The 22445-nt window shown below is 50.6% G+C and overlaps 12 protein-coding genes across 12 annotated transcripts; 9 read left to right on the plus strand and 3 right to left on the minus strand.

Moving 5' to 3' along the window:
• Nucleotides 1–150: 150 nt before the first annotated feature.
• An04g00950 (uncharacterized protein) lies at nucleotides 151–1059 on the plus strand (the record flags this gene model as incomplete). The annotated part of the gene is made up of 2 exons (XM_059747292.1): nucleotides 151–294; nucleotides 337–1059. 2 exons carry the CDS (start codon nucleotides 151–153, stop codon nucleotides 1057–1059), a joined length of 867 nt encoding a protein of 288 aa, XP_059600461.1.
• Nucleotides 1060–1491: 432 nt separating this feature from the next.
• On the plus strand, nucleotides 1492–2991 carry An04g00960 (uncharacterized protein; the record flags this gene model as incomplete). Its single annotated transcript, XM_059747293.1, has 1 exon — nucleotides 1492–2991. The coding sequence occupies one exon, from the start codon at nucleotides 1492–1494 to the stop codon at nucleotides 2989–2991; it is 1500 nt and encodes a 499-aa protein (XP_059600462.1).
• Nucleotides 2992–3548: 557 nt separating this feature from the next.
• Nucleotides 3549–4337, plus strand: An04g00970 (uncharacterized protein; the record flags this gene model as incomplete). Its single annotated transcript, XM_059747294.1, has 1 exon — nucleotides 3549–4337. The coding sequence occupies one exon, from the start codon at nucleotides 3549–3551 to the stop codon at nucleotides 4335–4337; it is 789 nt and encodes a 262-aa protein (XP_059600463.1).
• A 1052-nt stretch (nucleotides 4338–5389) lies between these two features.
• On the minus strand, nucleotides 5390–6872 carry An04g00980 (uncharacterized protein; the record flags this gene model as incomplete). The annotated part of the gene is made up of 4 exons (XM_059747295.1): nucleotides 5390–5926; nucleotides 5990–6219; nucleotides 6279–6640; nucleotides 6676–6872. 4 exons carry the CDS (start codon nucleotides 6870–6872, stop codon nucleotides 5390–5392), a joined length of 1326 nt encoding a protein of 441 aa, XP_059600464.1.
• Nucleotides 6873–8223: 1351 nt separating this feature from the next.
• Nucleotides 8224–9728, minus strand: gdhA (NADP-dependent glutamate dehydrogenase gdhA from patent WO9951756-A-Aspergillus niger; the record flags this gene model as incomplete). Its single annotated transcript, XM_001401427.3, has 3 exons — nucleotides 8224–8997; nucleotides 9056–9618; nucleotides 9683–9728. The coding sequence occupies 3 exons, from the start codon at nucleotides 9726–9728 to the stop codon at nucleotides 8224–8226; spliced, it is 1383 nt and encodes a 460-aa protein (XP_001401464.1).
• Nucleotides 9729–9860: 132 nt separating this feature from the next.
• Nucleotides 9861–11458, plus strand: An04g01000 (hypothetical protein; the record flags this gene model as incomplete). Its single annotated transcript, XM_059747297.1, has 6 exons — nucleotides 9861–10014; nucleotides 10090–10143; nucleotides 10190–10298; nucleotides 10487–10586; nucleotides 10756–10937; nucleotides 11269–11458. 6 exons carry the CDS (start codon nucleotides 9861–9863, stop codon nucleotides 11456–11458), a joined length of 789 nt encoding a protein of 262 aa, XP_059600465.1.
• Nucleotides 11459–13073: 1615 nt separating this feature from the next.
• Nucleotides 13074–13860, plus strand: An04g01010 (hypothetical protein; the record flags this gene model as incomplete). The annotated part of the gene is made up of 3 exons (XM_059747298.1): nucleotides 13074–13076; nucleotides 13277–13406; nucleotides 13622–13860. 3 exons carry the CDS (start codon nucleotides 13074–13076, stop codon nucleotides 13858–13860), a joined length of 372 nt encoding a protein of 123 aa, XP_059600466.1.
• A 48-nt stretch (nucleotides 13861–13908) lies between these two features.
• On the plus strand, nucleotides 13909–15606 carry An04g01020 (uncharacterized protein; the record flags this gene model as incomplete). The annotated part of the gene is made up of 5 exons (XM_059747299.1): nucleotides 13909–14031; nucleotides 14132–14277; nucleotides 14361–14438; nucleotides 14516–14854; nucleotides 15201–15606. 5 exons carry the CDS (start codon nucleotides 13909–13911, stop codon nucleotides 15604–15606), a joined length of 1092 nt encoding a protein of 363 aa, XP_059600467.1.
• An 821-nt stretch (nucleotides 15607–16427) lies between these two features.
• Nucleotides 16428–16729, plus strand: An04g01030 (hypothetical protein; the record flags this gene model as incomplete). Its single annotated transcript, XM_059747300.1, has 2 exons — nucleotides 16428–16440; nucleotides 16488–16729. The coding sequence occupies 2 exons, from the start codon at nucleotides 16428–16430 to the stop codon at nucleotides 16727–16729; spliced, it is 255 nt and encodes an 84-aa protein (XP_059600468.1).
• Nucleotides 16730–17540: 811 nt separating this feature from the next.
• On the plus strand, nucleotides 17541–18586 carry An04g01040 (hypothetical protein; the record flags this gene model as incomplete). The annotated part of the gene is made up of 3 exons (XM_059747301.1): nucleotides 17541–17637; nucleotides 17888–18212; nucleotides 18427–18586. The coding sequence occupies 3 exons, from the start codon at nucleotides 17541–17543 to the stop codon at nucleotides 18584–18586; spliced, it is 582 nt and encodes a 193-aa protein (XP_059600469.1).
• Nucleotides 18587–19331: 745 nt separating this feature from the next.
• An04g01050 (hypothetical protein) lies at nucleotides 19332–19831 on the minus strand (the record flags this gene model as incomplete). Its single annotated transcript, XM_059747302.1, has 3 exons — nucleotides 19332–19433; nucleotides 19488–19589; nucleotides 19718–19831. The coding sequence occupies 3 exons, from the start codon at nucleotides 19829–19831 to the stop codon at nucleotides 19332–19334; spliced, it is 318 nt and encodes a 105-aa protein (XP_059600470.1).
• Nucleotides 19832–21309: 1478 nt separating this feature from the next.
• An04g01060 (uncharacterized protein) lies at nucleotides 21310–22211 on the plus strand (the record flags this gene model as incomplete). Its single annotated transcript, XM_059747303.1, has 2 exons — nucleotides 21310–21393; nucleotides 21948–22211. 2 exons carry the CDS (start codon nucleotides 21310–21312, stop codon nucleotides 22209–22211), a joined length of 348 nt encoding a protein of 115 aa, XP_059600471.1.
• Nucleotides 22212–22445: the final 234 nt, after the last annotated feature.

The raw sequence follows: 22445 nt of genomic DNA on the forward strand, positions 1-22445 counted from the left end.
GATCTCTCTCTCTCTTTCTCTCTTTCTACTCATACCTCCTCGTTTATCTCCCTATATATCATCTCCAAGACCATGCTTTGATCCGATCATGGCCCCTCCTCCCCCTTTCCCCTCGTCTTCGCCCTTCGCCCTTGTCGTCCCAACTTCGTCATGCAAGACCAACGGCCCGAGGTTCTCACCGTCTCCATTGTCTTCTTCGTCATCGCAACTGTCTTCGTGGCCCTGCGCTTCATCTCCCGCATCTTTATTGTCCAGAAGGTCGCCCTCCATGATTATTTGATGCTCCTGGCCTGGGTACCTCCTCTTTTCCTCTTCCCCCCTCTCTCATCTCTCTAGTCAGCTCCTCATTCTCCGATCTTCCCGCAGGTCCTCGACTTCGGCTTTTCCTTCTCCCTCTTCTACGCCACCCACAAAGGTCTGGGTCTCCACGATACCGACATTCGCGAAGACCAACGCGCCGGCCTCAATCGCGCCGACTATGCCTTCACCGTCCTCTACGTGAGTCGCCCGTGGACTCCTCCGCCCGTCGCTTCCCCTCTGACTGCCCCAGAACCCGGCCCTCATGGCCGACAAACCTCCATTCTGGTCTTCTACCTAACCCTCACCCAAGGCGAGAAGGTCTTTCGCTTGGCCAACTACGTGACTCTCTTCGTCGTCAATGCCGCCGGACTCGCCTTGACCCTCGTGAATGTCTTCCAATGCCGTCCCGTCAGCGCGGCCGTTTCCTATCCCTTTCCCGAGGGTGCCAAGTGCATCGACATCCTGACCCTATACCTATCCTCGTCGCCCGTCAACATTGTGACCGACTTGGCCATTCTCTTCCTGCCCAATCCCATCCTGACGCAAATGCGACTGCCGCGCAAGCAAAAGATCATCCTCGTCATCACCTTCAGTTTTGGTTTCTTTGTCGCCGTCGTCGATGTCATCCGCATTGCCTACATCCAGGATGCGGCCACCTCCCGTCAGATCGCGTTGAGAGAGGTCCATCTGCAGGATACCCCGGGTGATGACCTCAGCTGTACGTCCCCTGTCCTTTCTTTCTCCCTATCTTCCTGCTGATCGCCCCCAGGGTACGGGGCGTTTTCATTTATGTGGTCCGTCATCGAAGTCAACGTTTCCGTCATCTGTGCCTGTGTGCCCAGTCTCAAGCCGCTTGTCGCGCGACTCATCCCGAAGCTGATCCGTGACACTGACGGGAGCTCCCAGGCCACCGACCTTCCCCTGCCCGCTCCCGATCCACCCCCTGAGATTCCGACCGTCACCGGGCCTCCTACTGCCCGGCGCGCGTCGCGCTCACCACAGTCCGCCAGCCAGGACAATAAGCCGTCGCATTCGGAGAGCCACAGCAGTCATGCGGCCTCGGCCCGGGTTGACCTCTCCGATATGTTGACCAGCGCGCCCGAGGCGCCTCCGGATGTCGAGAACCGGACGAACACCGTCACCACAACCACGTCGTATCCGCCCAGCATCACCTTCTTCGACTTCGTCAATATGAAGAAGCCGGCCAACATGCTGAAGCTGAGCAATAAGGAGTCCATTGCCCCGATCGCGCTGACCACCATCTTGTTCTTCCTCTGGGGCTTTGCATACGGCTTGCTGGCTATCCTGAACGAGCAGATTCAGGATATCCTGGGCCTGGACGTCTGGCAGTCATTTGGTCTGCATGCGGTGTACTTTGGGGGGTATCTGGTGGCGCCAGCGTTTGTGGGGGGCGTCGTGCTGAAGCGCTGGGGGTTCAAGTGCACCTTTATCACTGGGCTGTGCATTTATGCCTGCGGCACTCTGGTCTTCTGGCCGTCAGCCGTGCTGACTTCGTACCCTGGTTTCATCGTGTCCAATTTCATTGTGGGCAGTGGACTGGCGGTGCTGGAGACGGCCGCCAATCCGTTCATTGCGCTATGCGGACCACTCGAAAACTCGGAGATTCGGCTGAACATCTCGCAGGGCGTGCAGGCAATTGGCAGCGTCGTCTCGCAGCTACTGGCCAAGAAGGTGCTGTTCAAATCTGTGACCGATGTGAGTACTCTGGTCGATGTGCAGTGGACATATTTGGGCATCGCACTGTTCGACGTACTCCTCGCTCTCGCTTTCTATTATCTGCCTATCCCCGAGGCATCGGACGAGGATCTGGAGGAACTGGCCAACCGCCGCCGCGCCGACAACCGCGCCACCGTCGCTGGCATCCCCGTGGTTTGGCTGACACTGGGCCTCGGCGTCTGGTCTCAGTTTTTCTACGTGGCCGGCCAAGAAGTGATATCGATGAGCTTCGACAGCTATGTCCGCACCGTGCACCCACTGTCCTATCTCAGTCCCTTTGAACAGCTCACGGTCGCACACACGGTGTTCGCGGTCGGCCGCTTCCTCGCCGCCTTCGTCCAATGGTTCCTCAAACCCCGCTGGATACTTATGCTCTCTTACATCGGCATGATCGTCTTCTCCGTCCTGTGCATGAAAATGACCGGACGAGCCGCTGAAGCCATGGCTCTCATGGTGTACCTGTTCGAGAGCGGCGTATTCAGTATCATTTTTGCCATCTCGCTGCGCGGCACCGGTCGACACACCAAGACCGCGACCGTACTGCTCACGGTGGCCATCGGCGGCGGCGCCTTCTTCCCATTCGCGCAATACGCAGCCGAGCTGGCAGGCGGCATCCGCTATTCCTACTGCGTGCTGGTGGCGCTGTTCAGTGCGGGCGCCATCTTCCCCATCTACCTCAACGTAGTGCCGGCAGCCAAGAAGCAGGTGGACCCGGTACCGAACGAGCACCTGCGACATCCCCGCCGGCGCAGTCGCATCAAAGCCAACGTGATGGCGCGCGAAAAGGAGAACCCATCGGTGGGTGGGGTGCTCTCGCGCCGGCGCAGCGTAGTGTCGGAGCCGTTGCCGACGGTGCAGCTGGCGGACCACACGAAGCAGACGTCGGGGGGATTGATGCATGAATTGGCGCCATGGCCAGAGCAGCGCGGGGAGCGTGCGGTGCAGACAGATTAAGTTATTCTTTCTGCTCTTTGTTTTGTTTCTTTCTTTCTTCCTTTCTTTCTTTCTATTTCTTGATTATATCTCTACGGGAGGATATTTGCCATGATACCCATTATTTTGGATTGGAACGTGTTTTAGCGTGGAGTTGGCTGATTGCATTGCTGGAGTACTGTACATATATACCTACATACGTAACTACTTGATTTTCTACAAGGGTTGACGGCCTTCCCTTTCCGTTTTGGTGCTCACCCCTCAAACCCGGCACTGCCATCAAGAAAGAGACGAGTAGGTCGAGCTACTATTCCTTCTGATGCCCACGGCCTTGTTCCCGGGTAGGACTCTGCTGGAGGTGATCGTGCTGCGCCAACACGGCCAATAATTTTTGGCGGGCTTTCTCGGTCAGACCTGGGGACCTGACAACCCGATCGGGTTTGCGGGGGACCCTTTCTGGACATACATATACAGAGTACATACATGTAAGAGAATCACGTGAGTTGTAAATCACTAGGACAACTCGTGCATCTCCAACACCACAATCCTGCCTCCGAACAGGATCCCAACCGCCAGACATGGAAAAGCAAGAACTCCAGACATCGTTCCTCAGAAAATATTTCAAATCCTCTACAAAACTCTCCCAGCTTCCCATCGAGGAACAGGTAGCCCTGTTCCGCGAAGCGATCAGCCAAAATGCCACGTTGACCAAGATCCTCAGCCAAGCTTTGGATTTAGACCTCCCCGAGTGGTACTTGGCCTCTGGATGCATTTTCCAAACGGTCTGGAATGTTTTGACCGGACGAGACCCCGAAGCCGGCATCGCGGACTATGACCTAGTCTACTACGACAAAAGCGATATCTCCTGGGCGGCAGAAGACGCTGCAATCCAAAAGGGCCAGAAGATATTTACGGGCGATAATAACAATAACAATAATTCCTCGTCTACTTCTACTACTACTACTACTACTACTACTACCCCCGTTGAGATCCGCAACCAGGCCCGCGTCCACCTGTGGTACAAGGAAAACCGCGGAATCGACTGCCCACAACACGCGTCCGCAGAGGCCGCAATCGCCACTTTCCCAACCACCACTGCCTCCCTGGGAGTCCGCTTACTGCCTAACGGGGATTGGCGCATCTTTGCCCCGCACGGCTTTGCGGACTTGTTTGATCTGATCGTGCGCCCTAACCCGGTGCTTACGCCGCCGCATGTGTACAAGGCCAAATCAGAGCGATGGCAGCGTCAGTGGCCGGGGCTTACCGTCTTGCCTTGGCCGGAAGCGGAAGTGGAAAGCTCCGGGCAAGAAGAGGCAGGCGTGGGACTTGCATCGGGAGTGTACATCGCTCCGCGGCTCGCACCTTGACGGCGCTTTTCGCCTGCTTGGAGATACAAAGTACCTGTGAATAGCCGGCGCTTCCGAGGCGGTTGCGAGCATTGAAAGTGGCTGTTGTGGAATTTGCTGCAGGAACTGCAATGCAGGGAGGGATGGAACCATGAAAGTATTTAGATTCTAGCCGCGGTGCTATGCAAAAAGTAACCGATAGAGGTTTAGATCATGCATATGAGAGATGGGAATGCGGTATATCAGCTGTTGACATCGCACAAAAACCCCAAGTGCCAGATTGACGCTTCCCAATATATCTTGATACAATTCCTCGTGTTTACTGAGCCTTTTTAATACAGTAATATAAAATGTACATCGTCAAGGATATGTGTGGATGTAAATCACTAGCCTCGGCGCGCATGGGGGATCACTGCTGGTGGAACCAGCCACATGGTTTGTTTTGCAGAGGGTCGAACCGAGCTGGGAGGACACAGTGGGTGACAAATAATATATGGCTGGGACGATTATCGCAAGGTTGCTAACCCTGAGCGTCATATTTCTAGACCGCGCCACCATATTGAATGCGAAACCTTGACCTTCGAATCCAGCCACCAACTATGTGTCTTTTTAGGCTCTAAAGCAATCTGCCTTGTACGGCCCGTCTACGTATCTCCTGGTTGGGAGTCCCAATATGGGATAACCGAGATAAATAGCAGATCGAAGGAGACTTTTTGAAAACCTCCAGCTTCCACATGGCGTACGTACAGGAGGCATCCTCAAATGAAGCTCGTAAAAGGGCGTGCCCTTGTCCTGTATGGGGAAATTCCTTGTAGAGCTACGTACCAAGTTCTTGGTCCTGTGAAACTTCGATTGAAAACACATTGGAAAGCTAAACAGCTACACCTTTCCCCTTGATAGTATGTCAACCAGAAGCGCTGGAAATGACCGGCATCGTCACGTAGTTTCCAAGATCAACCCCGAACCTAATCTCATTCCTCCCACCGAATACCCGTTCATCGCGGTCCTTCGGGTGGTCATGGGTGAATATCCCGCTTCCCTGAGTGTCCGCACCAGCTATCTCAAAGACCAGTCTATTCCCGGGACTGACGACCACATTGGTCGGCCAAATCTCGACTGTGACCTTGTAAACTTCGCCTGGTACAAGCGGCTCTACACTTGTGGAGGCATAGCTGCGGTATGGGAGATAGTCGCGGTGATATGCATGCGCCGTGTCCACCTTTCTGAGCGAGCAATGCAGAGCTGCTGTGCTTGGACGGTCTGTCATGGCCCCGTCCGGGAGGAGGTAGTATCGTGTATAGACTGTATTTGGCAAGGGCCATGATGGCTCCTCCCTTCGCTGGTAACCGCTTTCTTTGGCAACCATCGTTGAATCCAACATCTCCCTCCCTCAGCAAAATCGATACCGGTGGGATCTTGCCCGGTGTCGACCAGCCTCGATTGTCCTCTCCCTTGAGAAAGGCATCCAGAAACGATTTCTGCAGAGCGGCGTTTTCCCGGTAATAAAATGGAAGGTCGTGCCGTCCAGTAATGAAGTGGAGATATTTAGTCTCTGAGCCTGCATGAAAATAACCCTCGACGTTGCCGCGAAGGTGTAGAAGAATGCCGCCCTATATACCATCATGCTCGGCGTCAATTTCAGCTCATATTCCAAGGAAGTGAAGGGAGCGCACCCAGTTCGCCACGCTTAGAAGTGGTACTTTAATATCCTCCAGACAATAGTCCCGGGAAGCATAGTACTCCTCGTCCAGGTACTTATGTTCGACATTATCGACGCGCTGATCTCGCAGGTTGCGCTGCAGCTCCTCCTCCGGAAGTGTCCCCTCGATAGTCGGCGGTATTTTGGGATTCGATCGGGGGCGCCCGTACTGGTTGACAACGACCTGGCCGCGCCACCATATATCTAGGACAGGTTAATTTTAGCCATTGCATTAAAATAGAGAGAACAAAACCATTACGTACCAATGAAATTGTTTGATAGGATGCCACCATGCCTGCAGCGGTCGCGATAGTAGTCCGACATCCCCTCCCAAGGTATGATGGCCGCCAACCCCTTGGGATTCCTCGCAGCCACTCGCCACTGCGTCCCAGCGTAGTAGCTAATACCAAGAAGGCCAACCTTACCTGTGGACCACTTCTGCACCGCAGCCCATTCGACAACGTCGAAGAACGCGTCGCTGGTCCCCTGGCTCATTGTATCCAGCAGTCCAGGGCTCTGCCCGATGCCTCGCTCATCTGCCCTAACAACAATGTACCCATTGCGAGTCCACCATGCTGGATCCAGCGTCTCCAAGCAGAATGAACGGATTTGTGGTCCGGGTTTACTTCATCAAACGTCGGCTTTCTGAAATCGCTGTACGCAATGTCTTTTCCATATGGTCCGTAAGTGACAATGACAGGGTATTTGACTCCGCTCTCGGTGTCATGGGGACGGTGGATATTTGCCCGGATTACTCCTGTCTTGTAGGTGCGTAAGGGGATGTCCACGTTCTGTTCGTAGATGTAGGGGAATGAGCTGTCGTCCCGGAAGGTGATACTGGAGGTCTGCTGTGACATCTTGCAGACATCAACGCGAGAGTGCTTTGGTCATGTTGTTGAAATTCAGCCCTCAGACGCGAACCGCACTAAACTATTGTCTATGGGGTTGCCTGAAAGCACCTTCAAGTTGTCTGGTACTCTCCCTACCCAAAATGACTGTCGGAGAACCAGCACGAGCCCAAGATCGCCATGCGGCATTAGCGTCGTCGATGGACAACGATCCAAAACCTCTATCTGTTATTGTTATCGGCGCGGGTATTGCTGGTCTAACTGCGGCTGCTGCACTGAGGAAGGCGGGCCACATTGTCCAGATGAGTACCAGGCATGTTGTCAAAGTACGGATACGGGTTACTGACAAACCCAGCACGTCTTCGAGCAGTCAAGTTTCGCAAACGAGTTGGGAGCAGCCATATATGCGAACTAGCTATGAAAGTGGTTAGTGCCTTCTTAATATTGATATTCCAAGAATATTGATGGACAGTAGATCGAACAGAAATGTAGACTCGAGATAAGTACTGACTACAACGATAGTACCCCCACTAGAACTACCTTATAGTACAGATTAAATAAAATCTACCCAATCACCTAGCAGGCCACCTCACCTCTTTCTCGCTATCTAGTTAGTATCTAGTAATCCAATGCTACAAGCCCAACTACCTTAAATACGTTATGCCTTAGTTTCTCTACTACTACCTTAATAGTCTTATATATACCCACTCAAGTGAGTATCCAATTGTCGAATCGAAGAACTCATAGATTCGATTCAGTATAAACTTGCCAACTACACGACCGTGCAATCCATACCAGTATTAGATGGATAAGTATATGCACTAGCTAAGCTATACCTACGTGATTTCATGAAGTGATCTCTTCCTTCCAGAACTGCTTTCCCAGTAGCTAATTCCTAGTTGATTAGGATGTATTAGGGAAGAACGGTATGTCAGAATGAGGACTGCGTGGTTTGTCTGCCACAGTGTGTCGATTTATTTGAGTATATGAATTAGGGTAATGCATGTGACTCGTGGGATTAGTGTATATGGTCAAGTCTAGATAGTTGTTTAAGATGCGATAGAGGGAAGATAACAGGCTAAGTACTAGTGAACTGCGGTCCCATGGGTTTGTGCATGTGCTCGGAATAGAGATGAATGCATCTGCAAATAGTGAAGATGCAAGGGTAGTTGACTACAGTTGTATTATCTACTATTGATACAACAAATTACAAGAATTTGAGGATTAAGAAAAGGATATCATTATGCATCCATCTAAACTAGCAAGAAAACACCGGCGCCTCTATCCATCGCGCTGAAAGGGAACATCAAACTACATAATCGTCATGACATAAGCCGCGGGGGTTTGCGGCTTTCCGCATTTACCACCAGTCACCCTGGTCCTTCATGGCGGCAGCCACCTTGGTGAAACCGGCAATGTTGGATCCGGTCACCAGGGAAGGCAGGACACCCTCAGCGGGGGTGGCGTACTCCTGAGCAGTCTCAAGACCGTTCTTGAAGCAGTCGCGCATGATGTCCTTAAGACGGGCATCAACCTCCTCAGAAGTCCAGCTGAGGCGGGCAGAGTTCTGAGCCATCTCCAGACCGGAGACAGCGACACCACCGGCGTTGGCGGCCTTACCGGGGGCGTACCAGATGGCAGCCGCGCCAGCGTTGGCGGTACGGTGGGCCTCGAAGGTGTCGATGGCCTCCTGGGTGCAACCCATGTTGGAACCCTCGGCGATGAACTTGCAGCCAGCGTTGATGAGGACCTGGGCCTCCTCGCCGGAAACTTCGTTCTGGGTAGCGGAGGGGAGAGCGACGTCGACCTTGCCGACGTGAACCCAGGGGCGGGCACCAGCAATGTACTTGAACTTGTTGGCGTCGCTGAAGGGAGCAGCACCGACGATGCTGGCGAGCTGCTTGCGCTCGACCTTGGTCTGAGCGATGAGCTCGATCTCCTCGGGGGTGAAGCTACCCTCGCCGTTGATGATGAGGGAGCCCTGGCTGTCGCTCAGGGAGACGACGGAACCGCCGAGCTCAATGACCTTGAGGGCGGCGTACTGGGCAACGTTACCGGAACCGGAGATGGCAACGCGCTTGCCCTTGAAGGACTCCTGGCCGTTGGTGGCGTGAGCAATCATGTGCTCGACGTACTGTTACGCGTTAGTCGCTGTTATACATAGATAATCATAAGAAGAGGAATTGACATACGTAGACAACACCGTAACCGGTGGCCTCAGGGCGGATGAGGGAACCACCCCAGCTGCCACCCTTACCGGTGAGAACACCCTCCCACTGGTTGCGGATCTTGCGGTACTGGCCGAAGAGGAAACCGACCTCACGACCGGTGACACCGATGTCACCAGCGGGAACATCAGTGTCGGCACCGATGTGCTTGCAGAGCTCGGTCATGAAGGAAACACAGAAGCGACGGATCTCGTTGTCGGACTTGCCCTTGGGGTCGAAGTCGGAACCACCCTTACCACCACCCATGTTCAGGCCAGTGAGAGCATTCTTGAAGATCTGCTCGAAACCAAGGAACTTGAGGATGGACAAGTTGACGGAGGGGTGGAAACGAAGACCACCCTTGTAGGGACCGAGGGCGCTGTTGAACTGGACACGGAAACCGCGGTTGACCTGGACGTTGCCGGCATCATCCTCCCAGACGACACGGAACTGGATGACACGCTCGGGGACGGAGACGACAGCAAGGGCCTTGCGGTATTCGGGGTTCTTCTGGAAGAGGGTGGAGTTCTCAAGGGTCGAGGCAAGCTCTGTAAGAGGATGTTGTTAGAATTTTTTTTCCATCATCAATTTCGGAGGGGCAATGGAACATACCCTTGTAGGCCTGCTCGAACTCGGGCTCGTGAGGAAGGTTAGACATTCTGAAGGGGAGGATTGATTGAGAGAACTTTTTTAACTGGGGTATCTAGGAAAACAGGAATATAGAGAAAAGATGAAAGAAAGAGAAGTAGTCTGAAGAAGAAAGAGAAAGGAGAGGGAGAAGAAGAAGAAGATGGCGAGGGGGAAAGGCCGATTTATGTTTTCGAGGAGGGGAGGGGCGAGAGCGGGGAGAAAGACAGAAGAGAGGGAAGAGGGTAGAGTGGATAGAGGGAGGAGAACAGCCGGAGTCGGACATAAAGTCCCCCCCTCAGGCCATCCACTGTACAGTAGTAGACTAGTAACTAGTATACTACACAGACGACACAGGCAACACAGACCACACTAGGGAGTCTCCGCTGCAGGCGGGCATTTCCTGGCACGCCCCAAACGGCAAATGAGGCCGGCTTCCGGGGCGGGTTTGGCGGTGGCGCCGAAGTTCGGGCTGTTAGTCGATAGTTTGAGGTCACAGAATCTGCCCGTTATCTATCGGCGGGAATCCGCTGGCCCGCCCGCCAATGGCAGTCGCCCGCTCTACTATCGGGAGGAATCGGGTGGCAATGGAAGTATTAGGGTAGGGTAGGGTAGGATAGGATTTTTTTTTGATTGCTTTCTCGAAGCGAGAGAGAAAATTCTTCTCTTGCTGGTACTATGAGCCATTGGTACACGCCAAACAGTCTTTTCTTGCTCGGAATCCATTAGGGAGTCCTACTAAGGATAAGCAATACGCCGTCGCAATCTAGAACCTGCTGAAATCTGGAGAGAAACTCGCATTTGCCCTGCACGCCAAGAGATCCTGCAGACTGGCGGATCACCTGACATCTCCCTTCCCATTGGCCTGGCTCCCCCCGCTGCACGGGAGGTGCTTATCAGATGTCCGGATTTCCTTTACCTACTCGTATCGTCAAATCCTCTGCACTCAGCCAATACAACCTCATCTTCACCCTATTTCCCCTTCCCAAATGTCTATCTCTCTTTCCCCTCCCCGGAGATCCTTACTCCGAAATTAGGACATATCCATGCTTACACAGACACGTTGCCTCTCTTCACTCCTTCCCCCATGTTCCCCGGTGAGCCCCGACGTGGGGGAATGGGCGGCAATCACGGTGATTCCCATACTTTTAGAGGATTGTCCCGGTCGGACACGGTTCACTGGGCGGTCTGATCATGCGACCACCATGGGGAGTTCACCGGTGAGCCTGGTTGAGTCTAAGTAGGTTTCTCATAGAGGGGGGAATACAGGATACACTTGGTTGCCAACCAGTCACGGTGTCACATCACTGTCCCATTAGATTTAATCCTTCTGCTGATGAATGCTTGGAGTCGTCTGTAGTAATTGTCGGGGACTTCTCTTGGATCTCTTGGAATTGGGAATAATTACCCCAGTCGCATGTGATAACTTGTAGTCAAATTAAATAAGCTGATGGGAGAATCAATCAAGATGGGAATTACTAAAATAATAAATAGACTTGAATTGAAATCTATTCTTTATTTAATTATGGTTATTCAAGACATTGAATGGAATGACCACGATGCTGTTACAGCAAAGTGGTAGTAGCGCGGTGTTGCCGTAGCATGTCAAAGTTTCCCGACCCAACATGGAGTGGAGCCAGTTTGCCTATCAGTTGCCTCGCTAATCCTTGCCGTGCTGCCCGGACCAATCAGCAGTTCACACTAACAAAGCATCACGATTCACACGCCGGCTCTTGCCCTCCCCACATCCCGGAATGCTAGTGAGAAGATCGCCAAGCGGGCTAATGCATCCTCCCCCAACTCTGATATACTTTGAGGGGCGCAGGTTGGTACGGATGCTTGATGGACCATGGACAGTACTCTAATTGGGTGGAAGTGAGATGGAAAAGTTAATTGTTCAATCATGAGGGCTGGTTGGGTTTGGAGGCGACTAGGTTCGGGAAGGTTTTAAGTGCCGGGGATGGTTTGCTAGTTGGCCTGATTCAGATCTGGGATGTGTTTTATGGTGTCTGGTTCAGATGAACTATTTGCTAGAATAGGGGTTGATGATGAAGAAATGTGACAGCTAACAGGATTAACTTTCTTGATCTGTTGTCTGTGCTGTGCTGCATGTGTATGTATTCATGGGTGAATCGTGAATCCGATTCCATCCGTAGTCACTCAATTCGGCAGTTGAATGCCTGACTCTTAGGGCATTCATCCGCCAGTCTACCAATGGACATGATGAATCCTAGACTATTTACTGCTTCAATTACCCTTTGTGATATTGAATATTCCAGTCAAGAAGAGGTATAAGTAGCTGCATTTCCCCTCCCAAGTTTCTCTTTTCATCTGCATCTCCCTCATGAATCGGACTCTATATATGATATCCTCAACCACAGAACGGATCGTCACCCTATAACCCTACTTTATATCCTCTTTATACTATCAGACTATACATACTGTGCTCCATCAACAGTACCCTATCATCTTCACCTTCTAACCTCGTCTTCCATATATCTAAAGACCTACGGAGACAGGCAGCCAGAGGAATGGAACACCCTGCCACAGTCGAGCGGGCCTCAACTAGACTCGCAAACAAGGCCAGAAGTGCAGTCTACATACGGCATATGGAACACCAATTCCTCCAGAGAATAACCTCGGTATGACCGAAGCACTTCTTCCTACTCGGCTCATCACCCTCTATCAAAATAGCCAAGTCTCCAACTAGCTCAAGGGAAAGCGTCGTTTTGAAGAATTGGAGGAATTGACATAAGTATATCGACTATGCCACGCATGCCTACTCCAAAGTTCACCATATTACTCTGGTATATATCATTAGCCTGTACCATGCTATGGACCGGTTGATAACAAAGACGACTAACGGGAAACAGAATGGTACGATGTACAAGCTAGCAACTCGCCACACTGATGAAGCTCAACTTGATCACACACAACTACGGGACTCTCGATTACTTGGGCTGTGGCTCTGCTGAGACAGTGGAATACAACTGCCAAGCATACTCGGATGGAAGGGGAACATTTCCCAGTTGATATCGGGAGCATCCAGGACATTCTAATGGAGATGCACGGCCTGTGGCAGATAAAGGAGTCATCCTGACAGCAAAGTCTCAACCCTAGCCACTGAAAATCTCGATGCCCGTCTTTACGCGGCGTGAAAACCCTATATAATCGTTCGTCATGGCTCCTACCAGGACATAAGTGGAAGACACTTTTTTCCCCTTTAATCGACCGCAAATGATACCAGGAACGAGTGACTCGTCATCCTATCTTATGTGGGAGTCTTTCTTAGACTACTTCCCACCATTATGGAGACTTGTCTGGCATCTGAATCCTTACCCGCGTTTCCTTCCATCAGTCCTTGTTCTTAATAATAATGGTAAGCCAGCAACGCCTCCAAACATGCCACCCTTCTGGATTCCCATTCGATAATAGCACCAATCTGCTTGCTGGGGAGCTGTCCTTCCATTCAAGATTCGAATTCTGAAGTCTCTCTCGCCTGACCCCCCAATATCCATCTATACCTCCAACACCGTGGTTCGATACCTTACGATGTGATTTTACCCTATATATTACTAGAAGGGCATACTGGCGTTTCAAACTGTCACAGATGATGCCTTGGAGAAAATACTCAACCCTAGGAAGAGCACATCATCCTCTGGGAGGCGAAAGACCACTGTCACTGATGATTTGGACAATCCTGAATCCTGTACGAGGTACAAAACCAGCCAAGACATTGGCTACAGCTTCAAAAATATCCAACAAACAACACTCGGGGTCAGATGGACACCCTCAAAAACCCACGTTTTGAATTCATTATGCTCTGCATGCGAGGACATAGAGCTGCTTAGAGAGACATAGCAATGCCTCTTCAAAGGGAGAATTCTTATCCACTGCTATAACCTATATATACGCACATGAAAGATATGTTCGAAGAGTATATCTTCCAGCAGCTAAACCATCTCAGACAAGTCAACTGTCTCCGAAGACCTCTTCAACTCATTGTATCGACGGCGCATACAGAGCGAGGTGCTTCGGGGGATCAATTATACAGTCTATACCTCAGCCGAGAGTTTATAGAGGATGAAGACCCTCCATCTTACGCCGGTAGACATTACCAACTCTACCAAGCCAGGACGATGCCTGCAAGTTGGACAGGGTGAACTGACTGCTATAAACGGGTTTCCCCGTATCAACGGATAACCCCAAAGATGTCCCGGCAACAGCCAGGGAAAAAAAACCCACCTCTCGCCCAAGAGCAGACCCTCGCTGGCTGGAAAATTCCGAAATTACAGCATCGACAACGGGATAACCCGGCATTTTCCGTTCAGCTAGTACACTGCCTTGCCCTATAAGTAGAGCATATCTTGGCAGCCCAGCCACCAGACACTACATGCCTTCGCGGGCCATCCCTCCACATGAGCGCTTATCCAGAGTAAATGGGATATTCCTGCCTCGCAGCATATCGGGGCTGCGCGCTTGGCGAAAGCTGAGTCTGAGGTTCTTCAACTGTCGAGGTTACTTGATCCGGCTAATGTGGAAGAGATCCCAAAAGGATGCATAAAAACACAAGGCTTTAGGTCACGGAAGGCTGAAAGGATCATGTTGAGCCTTTGAGAAATTGACTTTCTGCTCCAAATCTGGTTTCTGTGGGCTGTGGGAGGGGTAGGATAAGTGATGAACAGATTGTCAATATTGCTCTTGAGACAGCGACTACTCTGTTCAGTGTGGCTTTTGCGGGGTGATGGGCGGGGGCTGCAATATAGGGCAGAGCAAACGATGAAGAAGATGTCAATATTGCTCTTGTGGAATTCCGAGTACATTGACAAGATGCTGTCCACTGTGGGCTTATTCTGGATACCTCCAGCACAACGAGCGCGAACATCACTTCGTCCATCTCATCCAGCGAACATGGGTCGGTTCAATAATTTCTCGTTCTCTATCCACATATTTAAAGGCAAGCCCTACAAATGTGGACGGCACTGAGAAAAGACAGACCTTACAGAAATTCCTGTGGGAAGGGCTGCACCCTAAGAAAATCCGACTACCCCCGACGATCCTTCCACTGGAATCTGCTGCGGAAGAAGAGCCGTGGATGGAACTCTACGACCAGCACAGTGGGACAGGCCGATCTTCCGATACATCGCTACTGAGGCGGTGTTGGACCATGCCAGCATAAACCGAGATCGGATGGCGGATCTCCTGGAGTGGAGTAATGTCGACGCATCCGCGAGAACAGTTTAGTCCGGCTGTCTGAGCTGTTTGCCTCAGAGTCGTCCAGGGCCGGGGTGGGAACATGGACGTGGCTCTCCAGTCCAGACTCAAGAGCATGACACAGGCCCTCCGCATTAGCGCGACCTTTCCTGGGCTCCTCCGTCTCCTGCGGAAGAACGGCCGGCGGTTGACCGATATCCCTAGCACCCGGGATCGTCTGGATGCGGAGGGGATCACACCAGATAATAAGGAGAGCTGGTTGGCCCTCGGCATCGATGCTGTAATCGAGGGGTCTTCCCGCTGGAAGAAAGTCCGGGAGATCATCGAGAACATGGACAAGGAAGAAGAAAGCGACGCAATACTTTCCACACCTCGCCCCGGTGGCCACTGCGGACCGGCATCCCTGGGTAGCAGCCTTCCAGGACCTGCCGACGGGAGAGGCGTTCGAACACAAGGGCCGGACTGCGCGCGCTTCAGGAATCTACATCAATACAACTGGCACCTCCTCGCGCGGACTGACGCTTACCCGCGTTGCACATGTAATCTTGATGGAAACCGACTGGCGCAGTACGAACCACAAACAGGTGTTTGGCCGGTGCCATCGGATCGGTCAGAGAGCCAAAGTCGTGTTCACATATGTCTTCCAAAATACCCAAATCGAATGCGAGCAACTTGCCCTCAGGACATGGCGGTGAAGAACGTTCTCCATTATTTTGAGAAGGAAGTGCTAGTGTATGAGCATCACAGCAACCACCAGAGAAGTGAACCGGTCCTTAGCAACCTCCAAGTTGGATTGGGGCAGCAGTTCCTTCGTCAGGACCTCCGAGCTTACCTCTTCTCGGAGAGATCCGGCTCCATGCGTGGGTGTTCGGGCCCGACATGGAGTACAGCATGGTCAGTCTTGACGGGCACCCAGAGACCGTCCGACCCGCAGCGGCTTTATTACACCCATACCTGCACAGTTGATACCTATTGCACCACTTCAATTGATATCTTCGGAGTCTATTGGGTGTAGTCCCCTATGATGGAGAGAAACGAACCACACCGGGTGTCATATCTGAGATGTGATACTACCAACGAACCGACTCTCTCTAAGGTCCGTGACCATGCTTAATGTGGTACTCTCAAAGCTGAAGAGAAGGCTCATGTGTGTCATAGACCATAGAAAGGCATGCATGGAACATAACTGAAACGACTGTGTGGGATCATAAACAGACGACTGCTTAGGGCTGTGCGCAAAATAAATACCTCCATGCTATCACCACTGAGACAGAGTTAGAACGGATCGTCATACTCCCACATCCCTAGCCCTGCTGCCCATGTTGATAAGGTAACCCATATACAACAATGAAGCTGAGAGGACCGAGACCGAGACCTGCAAGATCTGGACGAGTATAAAACTCTGTTTCCCTAGCATCAGCACCAGATTGAATCTTTTCCCTCTACGATCAATGATTGCAAACTGCCCTGGAAAATCTACTGCCACTGAATAGACGTGACATTAGCCTTTCACACAATGACGGAACCTCGTGGGCCTCCTGCGCATTAGGGCAGTCTGTGTCTGCATGACCACCAGGTCTACTTATTCTTCTCTCACGGGATGTGGACGAGGTTGATCTCGTCTGGAGGACAGAGCATATTACAGGTATCATCAACCTGGTTCATGCTCAACAAGACTCAGAAAGCCAGAAGTACACATGCGATGCTCGTCGAAAACAACGGAAACTATCAGAAGATGTGACATTTGTCTTCTCAGAGCATCACGTCCATGATGCATATGACAGTGTGTCTGGTCAATTGACCATGGAAGTGGCTTGAAAATGTACACTACAATAATCGGTCGACCACCCGTTGCTACTGGAATTCCAGCAACACGCCCGCCAACAGGGCGCAATCCTTATTGAAGGAAGAAACAGACTCCTCAAGACATTTCACTCTGTGCTTGTTGCTCATGCCCTGCTTCATGGTCAAAATACAAGAGTACTGGTAATGTGGCGGCCAATAATAACAACAACATTGTCTGGCACAACGTCATAACTAGCTCCCAATTATTGAGCTCTCCAGGATAACAATAAACTCTACATATATGGCAACAAGCTATATGAAGCCCGAACACGTGTTTCACGCACATCAGAGTGCCAACTGATATCCCAACTTAACTGGTTGTTCCCGCAACTTTGTCCTGTGCCTCCGCCATCTGCAGCAGACGGCGCGAGTCCCCTTCTCAGAGGTCGCCATCCTGACGCCCTACACCGCGCAGGGTAATGTGTACCGCATATCACTGACCCAGTTGCATCTTAAAGATCTCTCCGCCGGATATAATCTTGTTTTGATCAAGACCATCAACTTCTTCTAAAACAGGGAGGCAAATATAATATTATATAACATAACTGTTACTGACGGACCCGGCTATTAAAAGCACTGCAGCTGTTTTAACACTACTATCAGCTGCGTTCGTACAGCTATATATATTATTATTAATGTGGGAGAGTTGAATAAGACCACTGAGATCCAGCGCGGCATCTTCTCTTTAATGAACCACCAAGCATCTGTGGCCAACCGGTTACTACTCACCCATTATCCGGTAACTTTCTTCAACTAGGTATACCCAGAATACAGGTCAACTTGCATGGCGGACGACTGTGGCATTGCCTGCGGGCCCTGTTGCTCCCACCATTGGCAGAGTAACGACAGTTTATACTGTGCACTTCATGCCCCAGTCTCAGGTAACCGAACCATGAAGATTACCAGCCATTACTGCACTTGCTTGGTGTCTCGCCCTACAACCCGATTAAAAATGCCACAGAAAACGTCCTTATTATGATAGACAACAAGTCACTACTACCATCATGTCAAGCTGTTAATTGTACTCTGGGAAATCCCGAACAAGATGCGGGCATGTCTCACGATCTTCAACCCAGATGCCCATACACCGTTTTGCCTTCTATCAGTCGTTTTCTTTTCCCCCTCAAAAAGACTACGAAGACTTGAAGAAAAATCACTGTCTCCCACAACGCAGACAGCATCTCAGAAGCAAAGGGGGAAAAGCAGAAGACCAAGTAACGTGGCAATCATCATGCCAACAAAACGAACGGATCCCAGGGGGAAAGCGGCCAGAGACCGCAAGAAACCCTACAGAGCCCCTGAGTGACCGGACTACAACAGAACCGGGGAAACCTCCAACGCATTGGAGGTACAGTCGATGGCGCCAGCACCGTGGATATAGATTTTCGTGGAACGAGGTCGTTGAGATGGTGAGGCCACTCCGCAAAGTCAAGTTCGGTGGTCTACTGATGGCTGGGTATGAGTTTTGGTTTATACACTTACTCCCGCTGTACAATGTGGCTCCTAAGCCACTACTACCTTTGCGCCATCCGTCGGTGGTTGATTTTATACCCTCGTGACGGTGTTCCTCTCTCAAATCGACGACTTATGCGGATGATATACTTACTGCGCGTGCATGGGAATGCTAAGGTTGGACAGATGCGCATGATTACCTGGTAGCTAGGTTGGAGAATGCCAACGGATTTTATGTGTCGCCCCAACAAAGTCGGTCAGCCAAAAGAAGGAGATATCGATATCACTTGCCGGAACGCCATTCAAGAAGCATCGAAGAATGTCTCATGGCCCAATCTCGTTGCTGTTGTTCCCATTGAACACCCAGTGTCAGGATAAAGCCGCCAGCAAGTAGACCAAGAAAGTGGACAAGAATCACCACACGTGTCTGCTATGCGAACGGCTTGGACTTGTTTGCACAGAGTGTGGAAGCGGCTACTTTAGGTTCACCGTTCTTCACTATTGTGGCCTAAGATCATCAGAAAGCCCTAGATACCGACTAACTGGGCTGTTGGGTGTGTACAATCACCCTCACTATTGATATGGCACGCTCCGAGTCGGATAAATGTGTGCGGACGATTGATCCCGGCGATAGTTTCCAATCCGATCGTCCTTTTTTACAGTCCACATCAGCTGGAAAAATGCCACCTGCGTGTACCAGTTGATAGGCAGACTGATAGTCTGTATTGCTCTCGCCTGCAATTAGTTTGGCTTCTGTAGCATCTGTCCGGGGGACCTCGAGTTGGGCCACGTAATGCCGCAGACGACGCCTTTAACTATGATGTACTCCTACAGCCACTGCAACTCATGTGCAGCAGCAACCTTGCCAGGTATCACGGTGGACATGGAAGATCAACACCAGAAAGTGTTCACTACGCCGCTTGATGAATACTAGAGAACAAACCCCTGACCAAGCGCAAACAGGCAACGAATCGATTGTGTGCCTGGCTTATTGGTCGATTGTATGAACATCGATATCATTACCAGGAACTAACGCGGTATGGAAATAGGAAAATACTAGCTCAGAGAAATGCGGGATCTAATCCAGGCGTCACTGGGTTCAAGTATCCTTGCTCTTGCGCATTCATGGCTCGTCCCAGCAGAGACACAAATTATCTCTCTCCTGAACGTAAGTGTTGCATCTACAATCTTGAATTCTTTTATATGGGGTGACAGAGCTGTCAGACTACATCTCAAGTACTAGATTGGGTATTCATCATTTTGGAACATATATACATACAATGGCGCTACATCTCTTCTTTAGTGACACAAACATACACACTATATCATCAATCGACATTGCAGTATGATGAACTGGTCTGATCAGTACGAGACTCTCTATCTGGTATCCAAACAATCCAGCTATAACTACCTAACAAGACAACAAGGTAATCCGGGAGATAGTGAGAAACATGTCAGCCAACAGCAAAAAAGACGTGGATCACTACAGGGTATATCCACGAAACTTACCGGGGCTCCCAAGCATACATGTTCCACTCTTCGAAACAGCACTTCGTACTTACTACTTTTTCGATCTGCTACCTGTGGTGTAGAGCGAGAGTCCTTCACCCACCGGCAGCCCATGAGAAACAGGCGAATGTACTTGTCAGCGACATCCATCAGAACCATATATATGTCCACGAAGTCATCGTGGTCGAAGCAAATGCGGTCTCCGAACACAACCCTACATTGACAGAGCGACCATATCAGAAATATCAGAACGTCCAAAAAAGCGACAGATACTGAAGGGAATATGTGCGTAGGAAACTCACAATCCCAAAATAAAGTCAGAGGATACTACCACTTTTCACTGTTCAAACCATGTACGGAATCGCGGCAGCCCTCGTTGTTGACAAACACTGTACTCTTTTCGCCACAAGAGAATAAAAACCACCTAGAAAAGCCACTGATCCCACGGATCCTCTTCTATCGCAGACCAGACATGAATTGACAAACGGACTGAACGGCATGCAGCACTGCCTATCTTCTGTGGCTCCTCGGACCACTGGCTGGCTGGCTGGCTGGCTGCCCATTTCATATAATGGACGGATGAATTTTGGTGCGAAGATACTGTGTATGCGAATATAACCGACCGCTGGTCTCCAGTGCGAATACCCCAGTGGCAGCTTACGACAGACATTGGAAGGTCGCATTCGAATCTTGCAAGTAGGACAGATCCGATCTACGTGGACTGACTAGCTGAGCGATGATGAGATTATTAGCCAGTGTACTCGACCTGGAAGATTGATCACGGCGCATCCTATATGGAATCTATTTCTATCGTCTACCAGAAGAGTTAATTCTCGTGCTTGTTTTCTGGCCTGCTTGTCACAGCATGACCTGACACAGGTAGTGCTAGTATGTAGGAGTTGGTACGAGCTATGGTTAGAAAATCTATAAAAACGTGCTAAGGGTATAAACCCACCTCGGTTGAGCAATTGAGGAAATGCGAGGATCTAGCCACATGTGCTTCATCTTCTCCTAGGCTTTATGCCTGTTTGTTGCCTTTCCTAGCACAGCATCGCCTAACACAGATTGCACAATGTCAACGGCTTGGTTTGTGATACTGCGAGAAGGAGATACAACCGCGCGTTGCCTCGGTTGGGGAATTAGGAACTGGGTACACGATTCTCCGCTTCTTAAAAGTGAATAAAAAGAGGTTATCAGCTAAAACCATGAAGACCAGTCCGGCTTTGACTATAACCGCCCGCGAGCAGTTTATTTCAAGGACACTGGCTGGAACAGTGACCGGATTTCTTCAGTCAAGAGACTCATATTTCGCGATTGTTTTGACACAACAGCAGAGGAACGAGTCTATGGAAAGGCTGGGGAAGGCCCCCTTACGATGGGCAGCGATAAGATCATCCACAATATCTACTTCGGGGACGACAGCGCCGGGAAGGACACAGTCTGAACAGTGAATTGGGTGTGGTATTCAGACACCTCGAAATACATTGCAAAAGCGGCCTAGAAGTTACTGGCTTAAAGAACTATTTCGCTGCTACCAGAGCGCTGTGTCAAAGAGAAGCTGTGAATATCAGCGCTTGAGTTGACGAACAACTATGACCGAGCTTAAGGTAACGGCGAACCGACTACCTGAAGTTTACCGATCTCTACTGGCCGTTGGTGCTGAAGAACGTATTGTTGTACGCTGCATCTAAGCCCAGACTAACCGGTTGCTGCTAATATATAAGTAAGTCAAGATGAGTATTGATGTTATAGCTTCACATTACTGACTCTCTATAGGGCTGGAGCTGCGAGGAATGGCTTCCTCCATAAATAGCCAACTGCTTACAAGGACGAAGAGCTGCTGGCAGTTGTGAGAAAGTGGCAATTGTGCAGATCTGCTTGAAAACTTCGCAGCAAGCGTGAAGAGCTGCTCCAGAGAAAATATTGCAGCTCAGAGACATGGCCATGCTTCACTTAGCTGCTTTTACTGAGCGGTGCAAACCTGGCAATAATGAGTCTAGCCAGTTCATCTATAAGTGCGATTTTGTTAAGTCGACGACACAGAGTTACTAGACGTTGATTTCATCTCGCTCAACATTGTGGTATAGAGCCCCAGCCTTTGTGTCAGAAGGAGACCATTCAGCGGTGGTCATCTCCGTGGTCATACAAACTGCCCATTGGATCTAACACGTCTTTTGATATGGTGATTTTTGATGAAACCTATATTTTGAGAAACCCGACATCGGGGTAGTCGCTGACTGGCTCTTGGTTAAAGGCGCACTTCATTCTGCTGCTGACAGCAACCCCGTTTTTTAATGATATCCGTGACTTTATGGGATATGATAAGCTGCTCCTTCCCTCCAATCCGGAGGTCACCCAGAGAATGAGCGGTCCGCGGATTGCCCAGCTTTTGAACACTGTGCCACAGTCCACAGAACAATCGATCTTGTGCAGCCGTGAGTTTGTGGAGGCTCGGGGGTTCGGTAAGGATATTGATTCCCAAGTACTGCCTTGATGGTGGTGGTTCAACCGGATGGAACGAGATGTGCTACTGTATTGGTATGCTGCTTTATACATCAGTTCATCATCGGACCTGTCGTTCAAGATAATATCTCAACACTAGTTGACGCAGTCCATCTGTGTTGGCGAGGACTCGTTCGAGGGGTGTGACATTGTTTGTTTCTGTGCCTAGCTGATCTTGTACCATTCCCCATCTCGTTCGCAATCTTCGAGAGCCTAGAATAAAAAC

Source organism: Aspergillus niger (genome assembly GCF_000002855.4).
Source record: "Aspergillus niger supercontig An04".
NCBI lineage: Eukaryota > Fungi > Ascomycota > Eurotiomycetes > Eurotiales > Aspergillaceae > Aspergillus > Aspergillus niger.